The sequence below is a fragment of the Oncorhynchus kisutch genome, linkage group LG30 (genome assembly GCF_002021735.2).
Source record: "Oncorhynchus kisutch isolate 150728-3 linkage group LG30, Okis_V2, whole genome shotgun sequence".
NCBI lineage: Eukaryota > Metazoa > Chordata > Actinopteri > Salmoniformes > Salmonidae > Oncorhynchus > Oncorhynchus kisutch.
In genome coordinates, this window is record NC_034203.2 from 14,665,625 (window position 1) to 14,685,756 (window position 20,132).

General features: G+C 43.0%; 1 protein-coding gene across 1 annotated transcript in view; it reads left to right on the forward strand.

Annotated features, from left to right (window-relative positions):
- Positions 1–17,997, forward strand: part of LOC109875430 (thymocyte selection-associated high mobility group box protein TOX) — a 57,964-nt gene extending 39,967 nt beyond the window's left edge. The window contains exons 5-10 of the mRNA XM_031809957.1: positions 3,931–4,182; positions 5,356–5,580; positions 7,116–7,196; positions 7,445–7,885; positions 14,098–14,240; positions 16,078–17,997. Of these exons, the coding sequence (XP_031665817.1) occupies positions 3,931–4,182; positions 5,356–5,580; positions 7,116–7,196; positions 7,445–7,885; positions 14,098–14,240; positions 16,078–16,114 (1,179 nt within the window). The 3' untranslated portion in view covers positions 16,115–17,997. The remainder of the gene's footprint in view (positions 1–3,930; positions 4,183–5,355; positions 5,581–7,115; positions 7,197–7,444; positions 7,886–14,097; positions 14,241–16,077) is intronic.
- The last annotated feature ends 2,135 nt before the right edge of the window (positions 17,998–20,132 follow it).

Consider the following 20,132-nt stretch of genomic DNA (forward strand, 5'->3'; position numbering starts at 1 on the left):
GTGTTTTCTATTGCTCAGCATTCGTAAACTACTTTTACTAAAAGGAAATAGGAGCTCGGATAGGATGACGTGCCGGCTGAAAGATTCCCCAGATTGACAAAGGGCATTTTGTTCCCGTTCACCTTAATGTTCTCACAGAACATCCATTTAGAGTGGCTATGAATTATGGTTGCCAGGCAACGGGGCCGAGAGCTTGTTGCCACGGCGAGGAATGAAAGAGGCTGGTCGATTCTATTGGTCTGGGGCATTAGCCTCATGTCTTCTTCTATACGTTTAGCCTTCATTCTCTCAGTCTCTGGCCATTCATTGTTATTAAGCACCGATAGTTGATTATAATGAATGCCATTTGAGTAAGTGTTAGATTAATAGGTAAATCGTCTAAGAGAAATTCACTTCTGCAGATGGGATTTTTTTCACAGAACTGGGGATAAAAGCAGTGTATCATCTAACCTTTTAAATTGTGGAAGATATTGAGAAAAATGTCTGGTTCAGGGAAAACGATGTAGGCCTACAGATAAGTAGTTTCCTCTCCCCATAGTTTTAAATGGACTAAATTACAATCTCATTTACATTTATTTTTTTTACCAGCATTCCACTGCCACCAATTTCCTGTTTGTAATGCACTAATTTGCCATTTTTTTCTCATAGAAATCCATCCACATGTTATTGTATCAACAATTTATCTGTAGGCCTATATCGTATTCCCAGAACCAGACATTTTTCTGAATATCATCCCAATTTACAAGGTTAAAAGACACACTGCAGAAGTGAATTTCTCTTAGACGATTTACCTATTAATATTACACTTACTCAAATGGCGTTCATTATAATCAACCATCGGTGCTTTGAGAAATGAATGGCCAGAGACTATACCATAAGATATGGATTATTGGAGACAGACGGAGATAAAAGAATCCTTGGCATCCATTCATATTAGTGTCATAATGATGACCTGGCTTGTGACTCACCTCTCTGATAATTCTGAAAGTTCCCCCACGTCGCCATGGGGATTAGGTTGTGTTCCGCTGTTACTGGCGGTTACCAAACGGCCCGACACCAAATCCCCCCCCCCCGTTTTAGTTACACCCACATCACCCTTTTTTCCCTTACCACATCACCCAGGCCCTATCTGGCTGTACCAACAGTCACACATCTGTATAGGGAGAGGAGGTGTTCAGTGGGTGAGCTGCTCTAAGGGGAAAGATTGGTTAGCCTGTGTACCAGTCTGCTCTTGCCGCCTTGTCATGTTTGTCATGACAACAACAACACAACACTGACCTTAGATCAGTATTTTGAATTGGATTTTATTTAGGAATATAATCCTTACAAGGATCATGTTAAATATTGGACGATTGCTTCGTGTTCTGGACAGGTTCCGAAATTAAACTCAATTAATTTCTTAGCTACATTAACTCTAGAGGCCAATCGATTTCCTTCACTATGGAAAAAAGCATTAACTCTATGCATTTCTTAGATGTACTTGTTACAAAGAAGGGATGATCTCTAAGTACTACAGTTTACAGAAAACCTACGGATAAAAACACTGTATTGACAGCTGATAGTTACCACCCTCTCCCCCTAAAAAGAGGTTTACTAGTAAGCCAACTTCATCGACTGAGTAGCATCTGTGACACAGAGGAAGAATATGATAGACAATCAAATTCTCTCCTCGAGCGTTTTTTTCTCTCGCTTGAGATGATACCCCGACACCTGGCTTGTCAAAAGCTTGAACAGAAGCTAGTTACTTAATAAATCCCGACAAAACAGAAGAAACCGTTTTCTGTGAACTATATACCTACTTTCAATGACAGCTGTAATGGCATCAAGTCTATTGCCAAGAAACATTGGCAGATATTATCCTCAGACTCCTCTTTAAATTCTGCCTTCCAGAATCCACCTTCATTCACCTATAAACGATCAAGAAACCCATCAAGCAGGCCTTCATAGAAGGATGCTTCCCATGTACCTCTGTTCTAACGTTGTGTGCCCTCAGACTTCTAGGACCTATCAAATAAAGTCATGTGTAACTTGCCCTACGAAAGGAGTTATGTTACAGTGTTCTTGTAATAAGGTTTGTATTGAAGAAGAAAAAACATCCCGCGTCTTGAAAGTACGACTTGGAGAACATGAAAGTACTGCTCGACGTCAAGACATCGCCTCGCCGTTTGCGAGACACTTTTATAGGGCAAAATCATTCTGTTATGAATTGCGTCGCGTCGGGATGGGAAAAGTTCATCCAGCGCGTAGAGGGAGGGACTATTGACAACAAATGACTCCACAGAGAAGCCATGTGGACATATAAATACAATTCTGTATCTCCACACGGTTTAAATTAATAATTTGATTTCACCTCCTTCCTATAAGCCAAATTTAGACTGTTACACAGGAACACTGTTCTTATCAGATTTTGCATGTCATTTATGAGTCGGCCCCACACATTGATGAACGGCTCTGCCTGAAGTCCTTTGTGTTCGGGCTATCTCATGAATTGATGTGATGTATTTAGGTGTGCGGACACCTGGGGGGCGATTGATTTGTGATTTGCCCTCCGTGCCCTCTCCCATACCCTAGAATTCTGTATTTCTTTGTGACTCATTTGTAAGAAGGTAGACCAGAAAAGCCACATCTCTGATAGGCAGATGAGTGGCAACCCTGATTAGAACCACCTGCTGCCCATCTGTTGTTCTTTACAAATGCTGTTTTGAATTCAAATAAAATTGTATCTATCCCTGAAAATAATTAAAAACAATGAATAATCAAGTAAGCTTTATGCAACATCTTTTTGAGTGCGAACCCATTACACCTTTTTGTTTGACTGAATTCACGGGTTTCATGCACCAGCCAGGCTTGTGGGAGAGCGCCATGGTTCTCTTTTGATCAGTATGTATGACCATCTCCAAGAGGTCGTGGTGACATAAGCTGTTCTACTTAGTTCATTGACTTTCATTGAACCAGAAAAAAAAGCAGAAAAGGGGCCTCCCGACTGGGGCTGCGGTCTAAGGCACTGCATCACAGTGCTAGAGGCGTCACTACAGATCCGGGTTCGATCCCGGGCTGTGTCGCAGCCAAACGGGAGACCTGTGAGGTGGCGCACAATTGGCCTAGCGACGTCCGGGTTAGGGGAGGGTTTGGCCGACTGGGATGTCCAGGTCCCATCGCGTTCTAGCGACTCCTGTGGCAGGCTGGGCGTAATGCATGCTGACTTCAATCGCCAGCTGTACGGTGTTTCCTCTGACACATTGGTGTGGCTGGTTTCCGGTTTTAAGCGAGCAGTGTGGCTTGGCAGGGTCGTGTTTCGGAGGACGCAATGCTCTTGACCTTCGCCTCTCCCGAGTCCGTACGGGAGTTGCAGCGATGTTACAAGACTGTAACTACCAATTGGATATCACGAACACGGGGTAAAAAAGTAAGAAAATAGCAGAAAAAAACAGCGAGGGGGTGTCTCGCTTCCTCTTCCATCTCTGATATAAGGGGTTAAGGAGGGGATGGATGGGGTTAATTCTCTGTAGATTATACAGTTAACAGGAGTCACCTGTCCTGGTGTTGATGTAAGCCCCTCCTGTCAGGGACATTGTGTAGGACACTGTGTCAGGGACAATAGCAGGCGTGAGGCGTCGCTCACAGCACCTGTCAGTGCCTATGGTAGCAGGTGACCTGGCCACACTCAGGAAGGGAGGGGCCACACGGAGGGGGGCTATTCAATCAAACCAAATAGACCAAAATGACGTTGTCCCTGTGCTGAAGGATGCAAGTTGTATCAGTCATGGTTGAAACAATGTTCAGTGTGTTAAGGAAAATTTGTGAGTATTTGTGTGAACAAGAGGATGTTTCAAGAGCGTTTCTAAGAGTAGGTTAACCATTGTCAAGAGTAACATTATTGAATGCCATTTTTATGCCATTTAAAAACCAATCTACATTGTTTTTTTTCAGATGCAACAAATGGTCAATTCCGATTCCCGGTACAGCAGCCATCAGCCAATGGAAGCGCTCAGACCCAGGAGCCAATCAGGCATGGGACATCAGAGTCAGCTGACCACCATCAACCAATCACAACTCAATGCCCAGTTGGGACTGAGCGGGAACAACGTTACCCATAATTCCCCATCTCCCCCTGGGAGCAAGTCGGCCACACCCTCTCCTTCTAGTTCTGTACATGAGGATGACAATGAAGAATCAATAAAGGTGAGCATAGGGATGGATACATACATGCATGTGTGTGGCAGGCAGGCACACACACACACACACAGAGAGAGAGAACCGACACATGTGAACATATACACACGCACAAAACAACTAACTTCCTTATTATATAGCCCCCTCCCCCCCCCCCCCACACACACACACACACACACACAGAGAGCACAGAGAGAGAGAGAGAGAGAGAACCGACACACGTGAACATATACACACGCACAAAACAACTAACTTCCTTATTATACAGCCCCCCCCCCACACACACACACACACACACACGCATGCACATAGACACACATACACCTATTTGTATAAGTGTGAGTCATCTGTAACCTTTGTGCCATTACATTTGTTTACCCTTTCCCTTGGAGAAGGGAGTCACAGTGGAGAGCTGCTATCTTAATGCTTATGTGATTGCTCATACAATGGTGACATTTTCCATGCATATACAACACTATATGGAAATCAAACCAACGGGTACTTTTCCCAAACACCTTTGCCATATTCCACAGCCTTATTTCCACCGTATGTTTTACCTGCAAATAGCAATCTTTTGGAAAATGAAACTATTTCAATATTTTATGTGCCCCTCTGGAAAAATCCTTATGTTTAATTTAGTGGAGTATAAAATCTAATGCGGTCAACATTTCAGAAATGTGCACTGCGCTATTCAGAGTTATGGCTATTTCTGTGTTTCCTGTATAAAGCCATTTCTAAACATATTCATAAATTGATGGATAAATGAAAGTCTTGCATAGTTGTAACTACCGGTACTAACATCTGTTAAGGTCTTTTTATACAGAAATGATTTCTATCTGTTTGCAAACTCTCACATTCATGGTCATGTTCATTATCTCACATAGAAAACACATTGTTTTAAACGGTACATTCCTACTGGACAAGAGCAGGTAAATAAACCAAAATATTTATGAATGTTCTGGAAAATGTTAGGAAGGATATACAGTCAACATTTTAAATAGTGCCCTGAGTTTTTCCTGATCATGGTAAGGAAAAACTCTGTGTCCTACAGTATACTGTACATAGCGTATCTACTATTACAGTCCATTCTGATCTATTTAAACAATCAACACTCTCTTCACACACTTTGCTCACTCCAGAAGCACATATAGTCTGACCATTCCTTCCTCCTTTCTTCATCAGGCAGAGAAGCGACCGGCAGCGGTCGAGACTCCCAAAAAGCCCAAGACCCCCAAGAAGAAGAAGAAGAAGGACCCCAACGAACCCTCGAAGCCAGTTTCTGCCTACGCCCTGTTCTTCAGAGACACCCAGGCAGCCATCAAGGGCTCCAACCCCAATGCTACCTTTGGAGAGGTGTCCAAGATAGTGGCCTCCATGTGGGACGGCCTCGGAGAGGAACAGAAACAGGTACGGCCCCTCTTCACATACACTTCCTTCTTGGACTTCATTAGACAGGATCCGCCCCACTCTGACGCTATAGAATAGATGATAATATACACGGAGTACACCAAGCTTTAGGAATACCTTCCTAATATGGAGTTACACACCCTTTTGCCCTCAGAACAGCCTCTATTCCACGGGGCGGGGACTTTACAAGGTGTTCAAAAGCGTTCCACAGGGACGATGGCCCATGTTGACTCCGATGCTTCCCACAGTTGTGTCAAGTTGGCTGGATGTCCTTTCGGTGGTGGACCATTCTTGAAACACACTGGAAACTGTTGAGCGTGAAAACCCTAGCAGCGTTGCAGTTCTTGACACAAAGCGGTGCGCCTGGCACCTACTACCATACCCTGTTCAAGGACACTTCAATCTTTTCTCTTGCCCAGTCACCCTCTGAATGGCCCACAGACACAATCCATGTCTCAATGGTCTCAAGGATTAACATGTTTCATTTAACCTGTCTCCTCCCCTTCAGCTACACTGAAGTTTATTTAACAAGTGACACCAATAAGGGATCACAGCTTTCACCTAGATTCACCTATTCAGTTTATGTCATGGAAAGAGCAGGTGTTCTTAATGTTTTGTACACTCAGTGTATTAGATTATAAAATAATAGAGTATAAGGCTGTTTTTCTCACAAAAAAAGAGGGAGAAAAAGTTGATGACAAAACCAACATTAAATCCTTTTCACAGTTTCACAGTAGAAGTAGCTAGTGGCTCTCCCTGGTCCTGTGGCTCTGCTACTGTGAATGCTACTGTGAATGCTACTGTGAATGCTACTGTGTGTTTTGACTTACAAATGGCCTCTTGACAGAAGCAAATGGAAGAGAAAGCTTTTACATATTTATTCTAGTAAGCGCCGTGCTATTGTCCTATTACAAATGCGCACACACACACACTCACTCACACACTCACAGAAACACATTTTCAAACAAACACACACACGCACACACACACACACACACACACACACACACACACTCACTCACACACTCACAGAAACACATTTTCAAACACACGCACGCCCGCACGCACACACACACACACACACACACACACACACACACACACACACACACACACACACACACACACACACACCCCTCCAGTGTGGCGTAGAGCTGCACACGGAGAGGAGCATAGCAGTAAAGGTGGAGGAGGATGTCTGTCTGAGGACAGGACAGTGTACTTCCTGGAGAGAGAACAGCAACAGCTCGGAAGACAGACAGACAGACAGACAGACAGACAGACAGACAGACAGACAGACAGACAGACAGACAGACAGACAGACAGACAGACAGACAGACAGACAAAAACAGACGGATGGATGGATTGTGAAGAGGAACAATCTAGTTCTATATAAATTGGAAACCTTTTGAGTATTATTTAGCATCATAATAGCTTCATAGGACATAAACACTAACCCCGGTAGATGGGTTTCTTTCTAGGAATGAAGTAGTTTGGCAACTGAAATGCAATGTTTACTGTTCTGTCTTTTATAGGTGTACAAAAAGAAGACAGAGACTGCCAAGAAGGAATACCTGAAGCAGCTGGCTGCATACAGAGCAAGCCTGGTCTCACAGGTAGGGACCAGAACCAGACATAACCTGGGAGCTGTAGTTCTTCTATGGTGATACGTCTTCATAAGAGCAGTGGTCAGTTGACTCTGTAGGACTCTGGTATCACTGTTGTGCTCTCTCTCTCTCCCGCTTCTATCTCTCGCTTTCCCATCTCTGTCTTTCCAACTCCTTCTCCCGTCTTCCTTTCTCTGTCCTCTCTCTCTCTCTCTCTCGCTCTCTTTATCTCTCCCTCCCTCCATCTCTCCCTTCAGAGTTACAATGAGCCAGGTGAGGTCAAAGTATCCCAGGCCTCCTCCATGCTGGGCCCCAAGCCCCCCGTGTTCCCTGGATCAGGCCACCAGCACCCCCAGCAGCACCCCCACCCCCATCACTCCCACCCCAGCCTCTACATGAGCCACCCCTACCACCACCAGAGCCACCACCCCCACCCCCACCACCAGCAACAGCAGTCCCAGCAGCACCAGGCCGGCCTCAGCCCCCACCTGTCCCCCCTCCAGGGTCTCTCCCGGGGGGTGACCCCCCGGCCCAGTGGACCCCATTCAGGTGGGGTGTCTCTGGGCAGCATGGCGGCGGTGTCCCCCCCTCCTTTCCAGATCAGCCCGCCGCTCCACTCCCACTCCCACCTAGGAATGCACCACCAGCAACAGCTCGGAGGACACCCGCTGTCTCTGCACTCACCCTCAATGGGACAGGTTAGTTGAACAGGCACACACACACACATGCCCAAATGCATAAAAACACACTCAAAATCAAATCACATTTTATGTATTACATGCGCCGAATACAACAGGTGGAGACTTTACCGTGAAAGGCTTACTTACAAGTCATTAACCAACAATGCAGTTTTGAGAAAAACAAGAATTAAGAAAACATTTACTAAATAAACAAAACATTTTTTTTTTAAAGAACAAGTAACACAATAAAATAACATTTACGAGGCTATATATACAAGGGGTACCGGTACCGAGTCAATGTGTGGAGGTACAGGATAATTGAGGTAATAAAGTGACTATGCGTAGATAGCAGCGGCGTAAAAAAAACTGGGGGTCAATGCAAATAGTCCAGGAAGTCATTTGACTAGCTGTTCAGCACTGTTATGGCTTGGGGGTAGAAGCTGGGCTCTTTTGGACTTAGACTTGGCACTCCGGTACAGCTTGCCATACTGTAGCAGAGAGAACCGTCTATGACTAGGGTGGCTGGAGTCTTTGGCAATTTTTAGGGCCTTCCTTTGACACTGCCTGGTATAGAGGTCCTAGATGGCAGGAAGCTTGGCCCCAGTGATGGGCCGTATGCACTACCCTCTGTAGCGCCTTGCGGTCGGATGCTGAGCAGTTGCCATACCAGGTGGTGATGCAATCAGTCAGGATGCTTTCGATGGTGCAGCTGTAGAACTTTTTGAGGATCTGAGGACCCATGTCAAATCTCCTGAGGGGGGATAGGTGTTGTCATGCCCTCTTCACAACTGTCTTGGTGTGTTTGGACCATGTTAGTTTGTTGGTGATATGGACACCAAGGAACTTGAAGTTCTAGACCTGCTCCACTGCAGCCCCGTCGATGAGAATGGGGCATGTTCAGCCCTCCTTTTCCTGTATGCCACGATCATCTCACTTGTCACATTGAGGGAGAGGTTGTTGTCCTGGCACCACACTGCCAGGTCTCTGACTTCCTCCCTATAGGCTGTCTCATTGTTGTTGGTGATCAGGCCTACCACCGTTGTATTGTCGTTAAACTTAATGATGGTGTTGGAGTCGTGCTTGGCCACACAGTCGTGAGTGAACAAGGAGTGTAGGAGGGGACTAAGCACGCACCCCTGAGGGGCTCCTGTGTTGAGGATCAGCTTGGCAGATGTGTTGTTGCCTACACTTACCACCTGGGGACAGCCCGTCAGGAAGTCCAGGATCCAGTTGCAGAGGAGGGTGTTTAGTCCCAGGGTCCTTAGCTTAGTGATGAGCTTTGAGGGCACTAACGCTGAGCTGTAGCAGCATTGTGGCCCAGGTGAGTTCAACACACATACAAAAACACACACTCAAGTGCGCACACAAACACACACTGTACATATTATGCATATTGTGGTTATACACTCAGACATGGTCACCTATAATGTACAGCTTCAAACACTTTGCACACGATTCTTTGGTGTTGCCAAAATGCAATCTGTAAAACTATGTTTAGTGCTATATTGACGGTAAATACACCAAGTATATGACAAGGGAACAACAGCCCCACCTTTTTCATTGTCATTCATTCTATTTTGCCCATATTCTTGATGAAGAATGTTAAGTTCACTGCTATGAGACCACAACATCAACCAAATACGCTAAATAGCGCTGCTAATAACTCTATATTGAAAATACCGTGATTGAAGAAAAATAGTTCAGAGGTTAAATTATTTAAAAAAATATATCATCTCTAGATACTTTCTACCTGATGTTAGTTGTTTAAGTTGAGACTGCAGTATTTTTCATAAAAAGTCAGTAAATTAATGTTTTATGTATTTTTTACTGAGTCACTATGGACCCGTTCAAAACCTCGACCCACCGGTTGAGAATCACAGTTATAGATGATTCATTTCAATGTTATTTACAATCATATCCGGTCCCTTCATGTGCCAGAGATTGAAGGCAAGATAGGATGTATTCATACTACTGCCAGTCTAATACTGTATATTCACATTACACACACACTTTCTCTCTATCCCTGTTTTTTGTTTTTCTCTCAAAAACACAACTCCCCTACACACACGCACACATAGCCACACACACACAATCCCCCATTTTCCATTTTCTCCCAGTAATAAACAAATGCATTAGGCTGAGGATGTTATATAAGGGCACCAACAGCAGCACATTGAGATTGATGAATGCATCAGTGGTGGAGACAAAACGCACAGGCAGGCAGGGCTATCTGATGAAGCCAGTCTAGCAGACAGGACAGGACACATACACAGGAAATGAGATGAGTTCTCTGTAGGGGCTAGTCAACAACGCAGATTGGAAAAAGGGAAGTGGACCTCTCTCTTTTGCTCTCTCTCTCTCTCACTCTCTGGACCTTAGATACAGAATACATACAAGAATGCAAACTGTACATCAGAATTGTATTTTAAAAGTAACTGACCCCTTCAGAGGTTAAATCACCCATCCGTTTCTATGCACAAAAACACCCAGATTCGCTGCCTCACTAATGCAACAGACATTTTGTCCTGAGGAAAATCAACAACAACAAATAAACCACAGAAGATATATCCGAGAGGGGGCTCTGTATAATATTAGAGGAGATGTTACCACAGGATCAGCTTTACTCCCTGTACAATCTAACATGACCCACTGTCTTTTCCCTTTCGGGAACTACTTTTGAGCTCCATAGGGTGGTGTCATTTGAGAGGGACATTAGTTTAATAAGAGGACTAGGTTATCAGGTATCAACGGGACCAGGTCGTTATGGAAACGGGTATCCAGGGGAACAGGTGACATACCTCTTGAGTGAGAGAGAACACTCACCTCCTGATCTCCTGGGCGTGGAACTTAAAATGAATAGCAAAACAAGGGTTGGTGGGAGATCCTAGGTAAAGGCGTTGGGGTGAATGCTAGTTTTCTATGCCACTCACTTCCGAGACGAGTTATATCAATATGGAGGTTAAACAACATGTCCTAGTAGTTAGACTGTGTTCTACCACTCTCACCTGTCCAATGTGTTCAGATGATTTAACCTCCTCAGAATATATAAAATAAAGGAAAGGGAGCATGTTGATACTGTACACTCTTAGATAAAAAAGGTGCTATCTAAAACCTAAAAAGGTTCTTCAGCTGTCCCCATAGGAGAACCCTTTGAAGAACCCTTTTTGGTTCCAGGTAAAAACAATTTTGGGTTCAACGTAGAACCCTAAAAGGTTCTACCTGGAACCAAAAAGGGTTCTGCCTGGAACCAAAAAGGGTTCACCTAAGGGGACAGCTGAAGAACCCTTTTGGAACCCTTTTTTCTAAGAGTGAAGCATTGAGATTGTAGACTTGAGGTACAGTATTCACTAAGCATGCGGGTATCGTTGTTTTTTTTTTAAGAGCAGGAACTGCCATTTATCTACTCTCAGCAGGCAAATTAACTGTTGCTGATCGAAGAAGAAAAAATAGGGAGGGGGGGTGTAGAAGGGTGCCTCAGAATTTGTCTGAAGTCCAATTTTAGATGAGCTGCTTGTATGGGGCTGCCTGTATGTCTGTGTCAGTCCATGGAGAAAAGGGGGGGAAGAATGGTTAAACAGAGGTTTGGGTTTGGTTGCCACTAAGCCCCCAGCACTCAGATCCCTCTTTTATTGGGGACTTTTAAATCCCACGGGGAGTAATAATCCTCCCTTGCTCAATTTTGCATATTTTGGTGGGGAGAGAGTGCAAAAAAAAACGTGAGTGCTGAAACTTTTTCCCGTAGTTAATAGAGTAGGGAAAGGGGGGAGAGGGGAGGGGGGATGGGCGAGAGAGAGAGAGAGATAAAAAAAAAGGGGCAGATGGGGCCTTTGTGATGGAGTGAAGGACAAGAATTTGTGGAACAATGCCTGAATAGGTAAGAGTCTGAGGAGGAGAAGAGAACTCAGCCACCTGCTGTCCCCTCTCTTTCAGAGCAGAGCTTGCAGCGTAGCACCCAGATTCACTTCCCTTTCATACGTAGTCTCTCTCTCTCTGTCTGTCTTTCTATCTCTCTGTCTCTCCCTCTGTCTTTCTTTCTCTGTCTGTGTCTTTCTCTGTCTCTATTTCTTTCTCCCCCATCTCCTCTATCTGTCCCACTCCTCCCTCCCTCCCCCAATCAAAAAAAGACAAACACTTCAAGAAACCCCAACATTAAAATTTCTGCTCCCCTAATTAAAATAACTACTCCTTTTTTACTCCCCATCTTCCGTCTCTCCCGCTTCCCCAGCTGGTCAGGCTCCACCTCCTCAGAGTACACTCTCACGTCTACCATTGACTCGCTATAGGGAAGCTCAGTCAATAACCAACTCCCAACAATGACGATGCCCTCATGAGTCATCGTGTCTTGACCAATGTCTATCACAGCTCATTAGAATAGTGTAATACTATAACATAACATGGGAGTTCATTATTTGATGAATTGATTCGTATATATCTGAGTGCCGTACCGCTATAGAGAAGCCTGCAAATACTTTCCCATCCACAGTATCCACAGATCCGTTATCCACAAGCTAGCTGATCTGTTGCTCTTACACATCACAGCACGTGACTTGTATTGGCTGTCATTGGCTTTTTTTGTTGTTGTCAGAGACATCAGTGTCGTGGGAATTGCAAGCTGTGGACTCAGACCCCATAACCACTTGTGAGATTCTAACCATCTGTATGTAAATGCAAGGCGCTCATCCTCTTTTGAAGGATAATTCTCCAAGTCTGGCTTATGATTATGTGCACATATGTGCATGCTACCCTGATGCACTTTGCTACGGAAATATATACGAGTTTGATATACTCAGACAACGTTTCGACTCTTAGGTCTTCGTCATGACTGACATTAGAGTCATAGAATTCAATAGAATGCTGTGCCTCTTTTACCATTTATTCTAAATAGACTGATTTGTAATTCATCCATGACCAAGATGGCTGCCATTATTGACACATTCTAATGTCTATTGTTTATTTCACTGGTCATTGTTTGTACACTACATGGCCACTTGCTCATCGAACATCTCATTCCAAAATCATGGGCATTAGTATGGAGTTGGTCCCCTCTTTGTTGCTATAACAGCCTCCACTCTTCTGGGAAGGCTTTCCGCTAGATGTTGGAATATTGCTGTGAGGACTTGCTTCCATTCAACCACAAAAGCATTAGGGCATTGATGTTGGGCAATTGGGCCTGGCTCGCAGTCGGCGTTCCAATTCATCCCAAAGGTGTTTGATGGAGTTGAGGTCTGGATTCTGCGCAGGCCAGTCAAGTTCTTCCACACTGATTTCGACAAACCATTTCTGTATGGACCTCGCTTTGTGCAGAGGGGCATTGTCATGCTGGAACAGGAAAAGGCCTTCCCCAAACTGTTGCCACAAAGTTGGAAGCACAGAATCGTCTAGAATGTCATTGTACTGTATGCTGTATCATTAAGATTACCCTTCAATTGAACTAAGGGGCCAAGCTCAAACCATAAAAACAGCCTCAGGCCATTATTCCTCCTCCACAAAACTTTATAGTTGGAACTAGCAAAACTGTTCACAAGGCATCCGCCAAACCCAGATATGTCTGCTGGACTGCCAGATGGTGAAGCGTGATTCATCACTCCAGAGAACATGTTTCCACTGCTCCAGAGTCAAATGGCGGCGAGCTTTACACCACTCTAACCGACGCTTGGCATTGTGCATGATGATCTTAGGCTTGTGTGCAGCTGCTCGGCCATGGAAACCCTTTTCATGAAGTTCCAGAAGAGCAGTTCTTGTGCTGACGTTGCTTCCAGAGGCAGTTTGGAACTCGGTAGTGAATGTTACAAACCGAGAACAGACGATTTTTACACACTACGCTTTTACGCACTACACACTGTGAGCTTGTGTGACCTACCACTTCACGGCTGAGCCGTTGTTGCTCCTAGACATTTCCACTTCACAATAAGAGCACTTACAGTTGACCGGGGCAGCTCTAGCAGGGCAGAAATTTGACAAACGGACTTGTTGGAAAGGTGGCATCATATGACGGTACCACGTTAAAAGGCACTGAGCTCTTCATTCCACTGCCAGTGTTTGTCTATGGAGATTGCATGGCTGTGTGCTTGATTGTATACACCTGTCAGCAACGGGTGTGGCTGAAATAGCCGAATCCACTCATTTGAAGGGGTGTCCACATACTAGTGTATCTCTATGAGTAGAATAACACAGATAACACAGGAAAATGGTATCTAATGGTAGACTTTGAATTTTTTTTTTTTTTCCAGGGATTCCCTCTCCAATCAGATTTCCAGAACATGCTCAACTCGTCCGGTGGGCAGGGACTGTCCCCATCCATGGACTACAGACAGGTGTGTCGGAATGGGCCCAGCCAGCACCTCGACTGGACCAGCGAATACTGTGGCAATGGGTAGAAATACTCATCCTTATTTTATATATATATATATTTTTGATTGAACCTATATTTACAGTTGAAGTCAGAAGTTTACATACACTTAGGTTGGAGTCATTAAAACTCGCTTTTCAACCACTCCACAAATTTATTGTTAACAAACTGTAGTTTTGGCAAGCCGTTTAGGACATCTACTTTGTGCATGACGCAAGTAATTTTTCCAACAATTGTTTACAGACAGATTATTTAACTTATAATTCACTGTATCACAATTCCAGTGGGTCAGAAGTGTACACACACTATGCCTTTAAACAGCGTAGAAAATTCCAGAAAATGATGTCATTAGAAGCTTCTAATAGGCAAAGTGACATCATTTGAGTAAATTAGAGGTGTACCTGTGAATGTATTTTAAGGCTTACCTTCAAACTCAGTGCCTCTTTGCTTGACATCATGGGAAAATCTAAAGAAATAAGCCAAGACTTCAGAATTTTTTTTGTAGACCTCCACAAGTCTGGTTCATCTTTGGGAGCAATTTCCAAATGCCTGAAGGTACCACGTTCATCTGTACAAACAATAGTGCGCAAGTATAAACATCATGGGACCACACAGCCGTCATACCGCTCAGGAAGGAGACGCATTCTATCTCCTAGAGATGAACATACTGTGGTGCGAAATGTGCAAATCAATCCCAGAACAAGAGCAATGGACCTTGTGAAGATGCTGGAGGAAACAGGTAAAAAAGTATCTATATCCACAGTAAAACGAGTCCTATATTGACTCAGCAAGGAAGAAGCCACTACTCCAAAACCGGTCATACTTTTTGGAGAAATGTCCTCTGGTCTGATGAAACTAAAATAGAACTGTTTGGCCATGATGACCATTGTGGAAAAAGGGGGAGGCTTGCAAGCCGAAGAGCACCATCCCAACCGTGAAGCACGGGGTGGCAGCATCATGTTGTGGGGGTGCATGGCACCATGAGGCAGGAAAATGATGTGGATATATTGAAGCAACATCTCAAGACATCAGTCAGGAAGTTAAAGCTTGGTCGCAAATGGGTGTTCCAAATGGACAATGACCCCAAGCATATTTCCAAAGTTGTGGCAAAATGGCTTAAGGACAACAAAGTCAAGGTATTGAAGTGGCCATCACCAGCTCTGTCAGGAGGAACGGGCCAAATTCACCCAATTTATTGCGGGATGCTTGTGGAAGGCTACCCGAAATGTTTGACAAAAGTTAAACAATTTAAAGTCAATGCTATCAAATACTAATTGAGTGTATGTAAACTTCTGACCCACTAGGAATGTGATGAAAGACATAAAAGCTAAAATTAATCATTATCTCTACTATTATTCTGACATTTCACATTCTTAAAATAAAGTGATGATCCTAACTAACCTAAGAGAGGTCATTTTTGCTGGGAATGAAAGTCAGCAATTGTTAAAAACTGACTTTAATTGTATTTGGCTGAGATATATGTAAACATCCGACTTCAACTGTAGTATGACAAAGCAGAATGGAGAAACATAGCAGATATGAGAGTATGAATGGAGTTCATATTCAGATTGACCTTTAGGGCCCAGTTATGGACTAAGAAGTACTTTGAATTTAGATTCTATTTTGAGCAAGCTTTGTATTCCAGGAGGAGGCTTAATCGTTGACCAGGAAACTAGCCCTTTATGTATTGCTTAAACATCTGTTAATTAGAACAGTTGCTAACCCAAGTGTCTATCAATCATTCAAATTGTATTTGAAATGTGTTTCATAACACAAAGTCTGTTTAAAAAAACATTGATTGATTATTATTGATTGATTACTATTCATTTTTCTTTGTCGTGGTTCCTCTCTATTCCTTCAGAGCTCTTCAGAGAGACAAGCCTCTGTTCCTGACCTGATCTGACCTCCTAACCTCTACACACCTCCACTCAACCACCCAATGGACCGGATCGCAACCAGACCCGGTCCACATTCAGTCCCACTCTTTATTCACTGAACCAAGGCATGATTATCCTCTCCCCCAGTAGAAAGTCCTTGACCACCACCCCCCACTCTGGCTGAACCATCTGACCGTCACTCAGAAACAAGAAAGACATAAGCACATATTGCAAAACATCCATATTTTGATATTTGTGATTCTTTATGATCTACCTTGAAAAAAATCATACTGATGTCATGAGTGGGTTTCAGATAGTTTTGTAACAAACACCCTCCCCTGATATTAGATTTTTTTTAAATGTAAAGTTCTGGACTTTTTAATTGTTGGATGGCCATAGAGGCAGAAAGAAAAGGTGCTCAAAGAGTTGAACGAATAGGCAGCAATGTCATATCTACTGATGTGTCGTTGGATCGTTACTGATATATCGTTAGATTGTGTTTTGAGGAAGACAAAGCTGATGACCATTTTTTGATCATGACCGTTGTTGAAATCCCAGAAGTTAATTTAGCACTTAGGGGCTTTTGGGGCTTTTTTTTCTCCACACATAGCAAGATGTAAACCAAAACCCCAAACTAACAGACTTTTTGAAAGGAAAGACAAGATGTTTTAGCCTTTAAAAGAAATTAACAAAGAACACATGTATTATACTTCTATAACTCTTTCCCTATGTCTCTCTCTCTCTCTCTCTTTCCCTATGTCTCTCTCTCTCTCTCTCTTTCTCTCTCTCTCTCTCTCTTTCTCTCTCTCTTTCTCTGTCTCTCTCTTTCTCTGTCTCTCTATGTCTCTCTCTCTCTGTCTGTCTCTCTCTGTCTCTCTCTCTCTCTCTCTCTCTCTCTCTCTCTCTCTCTGTCTCTCTCTCTCTCTCTCTCTCTCTCTCTCTCTCTCTCTCTCTCTCTCTCTGCTACTGGACTGCCTTAGAGACTGCCGTGTGTCTTTGAGCAGAGTTGTGTTGCTCTTTCTAAACTGATGATGATGATGTTCATAGGATCCTCTGTGGACTATGCCTCGGCTGGTTAGTGTAGCCATCACCTCAAGCTGTACATAGATTTTTGTTTTACTCTTTTACTCCTCGAGTATAAAAACAAAAGCTTTTTTTTGTTCCAAGTGCAGTGTGATTGTGAATTGGATCACACCAGTTTTAATTTAACTATCAAAGAATAAGGGAAATTGATTGAACAGCTTTTATAGCTGTTTGGACTCTATTGGGTGTAGGAATTGTCAATATAATGATATTTGTAAGATAAAACTTGGTAAATCAGTTGTTTTCATCCTCTGAAATAACGTCATAAACGTTGGCTGCCCTTTACCTGGAAAACATCACAAAATATGAGTTTTGTGAAAGTAGACAAACAAAAACATGTTTTGTTTTGTACAAATCCTTTTTTTGTTACAACTTCTGGGCATATTGATTATATGAATTGTCATCAAGCTCCTGTATCTGAAGTTGCTTTTCTTTATCAGCCGAAAGTGTCTGATAATGAGGGAAGGAGATTGGTAGAGACAGATTGGTAGAGTGGGGATATATAACCCTGACATCTGGCTTGTCATCGCTCTTCTGATCACTCCATCACTCTCTCTCTCTTTCTCTCCATCAAGTCTGTTCATCACGCTGCGCCTATTTATGAAACAATAACTGTAGGTGTTTTTTTTATTTTTAAAGCCCTTATGTTTAATAGCGTTGATGATGGCTGTCTTCTCTTGTTTCATTTGGGTTCCTTTCTCTTTGGCAGAAAAACGTCTCCAGGCAACAACAATGTGAAGAATTGTATTCTTATTTTTAGTTTCTAATGTGTTTGAAAGAAATAAAGTCAAACCTGCATTTTTGTGTGCAGTAATCAGTCACTTTTGGATTCCCTGTGTTTTTATTTCAACCTAAAGTGCCTGAGGGATTGGGAGAACATAGACAACCAGAGTCCTAATTGTGTATATCCTTGTCTCAGAGTTTGAGAGTAGGTGTCGACTAAAAGTAACAATTTCAGCTTTATCGTGAAGATTAATATACTTCCATGAAGAGGTTTTGTTTTGTTACTGTAAACCAGTAGTTATGATGATTTAGTTTGAGTTGGATTTATTTGCACCAAAGAAAACAAGTGATAGTCAACAATACAGATTTTTTATTTTTAAACGAAAAAGAAACGGTGTGCAGGTGTGGTTGGAAGCCCAAAGGCTTACATGAAATCCACACCACCAAAAAACACAATATACAATACATAAGTATCACAATCGCTGTATTTCAGGGAAGAAAAAGACTTGTTTAAATTCAGTCTTCTACTGTGTTATGTTTTGTTCAATTTCAAGACTATGTACTGTAGACTATGTAGATGTAGACTGTCACAGCCAGCACAGTAATAATTGATCAATATGGATCAAGAGATTGATGAACACCAAGTAAGCAGCTGTTAATATCATCCTCACCAGACCATTTTGTACATGGTGTCCTGGTTGGTGACTTTGACCAATTCATGAACATAATATCAGCTAATATTACGAATACCGGTAGTACGTTTCTGGGTCCTTATCAAAATGAGCCTAGAGATTGTGATTTGATATTTAGAAAAAAAGGGGAAAGTATTTAGCATGGTGTTAAAGTTTCAAAGTACAATATGTGTGCTCTTATCTATCAGTATCGTGTTTGTTTAAGTGGAGAACAATAGCATGTGTTGTGGGTGAGGATTGGCGTGTGTTCATCGTGATTCCATTTCATCTATCCATCTTTAACAAGTTACTCTGAACAACAATTTCCTCTTTCCATCTGTCCAGTGCCTATGAATGAATATATTATGCACAAGTCATGTACCCCATAGACTAGGAGTTGCCAACCCTCCTCTTGGAGAGCTACTGGGCATGCAGGCTTTTGTTCAAACCCTACTTTAACATACCTGATTAAGCTGATGAAACAGCTGATGAGCAGCTGAATAGTAGAATACTGCGTGTATTCAGCAGGGCAGGAGCGAAGTCCTGCAAACCCAGTAGTTCTCCAGGAGGAGGGTTGGCCTCCCCTGCCATAGACTGGCCTGAACGCCACATGAGAATGTGGCGTTCTCTGGTGGCCAAAAGATAGAACAACATGTAAAACAATTGCATTAGCAGTGAATACATGACCAGAAGGGGGTGCTGGAGCTAATGATGTAGTCTGGGTACACAACTCTTACCCTACAAGGTCCGGGGCCTGCTAGTTTTCTGTTCTGCCTGATAATTATTTGCACACACCTGTTGTCCCAGGTCAAAATCTGTCCCTGATTAGAAGGGAAGAATTAAAAAAGGCAGTGGAACTGGCTTCGAGTTCCAGAGTTGAGTTGAATGGATATAGTACATTACATATCCATTTCTGGGGGTCGTGGTATTGGTGGGGGTGAGACTGGCCTGATCCGTGAAACAGGAGACTTGGGCCCTACCATGGAGGCCCTGGGACTCTTTGACCTCACCTGGGGAGCATCGTTGTAACTCTGGAGGAAGAGAGAGGTGTGTGATACAGTCACCGCCAAAAGGAGTGGCACCCTTGATTTAAAAAAATTAACAAAAAAGAATGTATAGAATAAATAATACCAGTACTGAGCTATATTGTAATTTTCCAACATGGGAAATATATTTTACTTGATTAATTACTCAATGGAATCAACCAAAAATAATGAAATAAAAAATTCTGAACAAAAATGTGCAAAAAAACGATATCATTTTTGGCACCCCTGTTTTTAATTACCCACCCCTTGCGAGGATAATGTTACTGAGCCATTTATATCATGTTTAATGAGATAGGAGAACAATCTCATATTTTAGAACATCGGGAGGGATCTTAGATAATTTCTCCATACAGAATATTTCCAGATCCTTAACATCCTTTTGTCTGCTCCTATCGACTGCACTCTTCAATTCAAACCACAGGTTTTCAATGGGGTTCAAGTCCGGAGACTGAGAAGGCCATTCCAAAATGTAGATTTGATGGTCAATTAACAATTTCTTGTTTATTTTGATGTGTG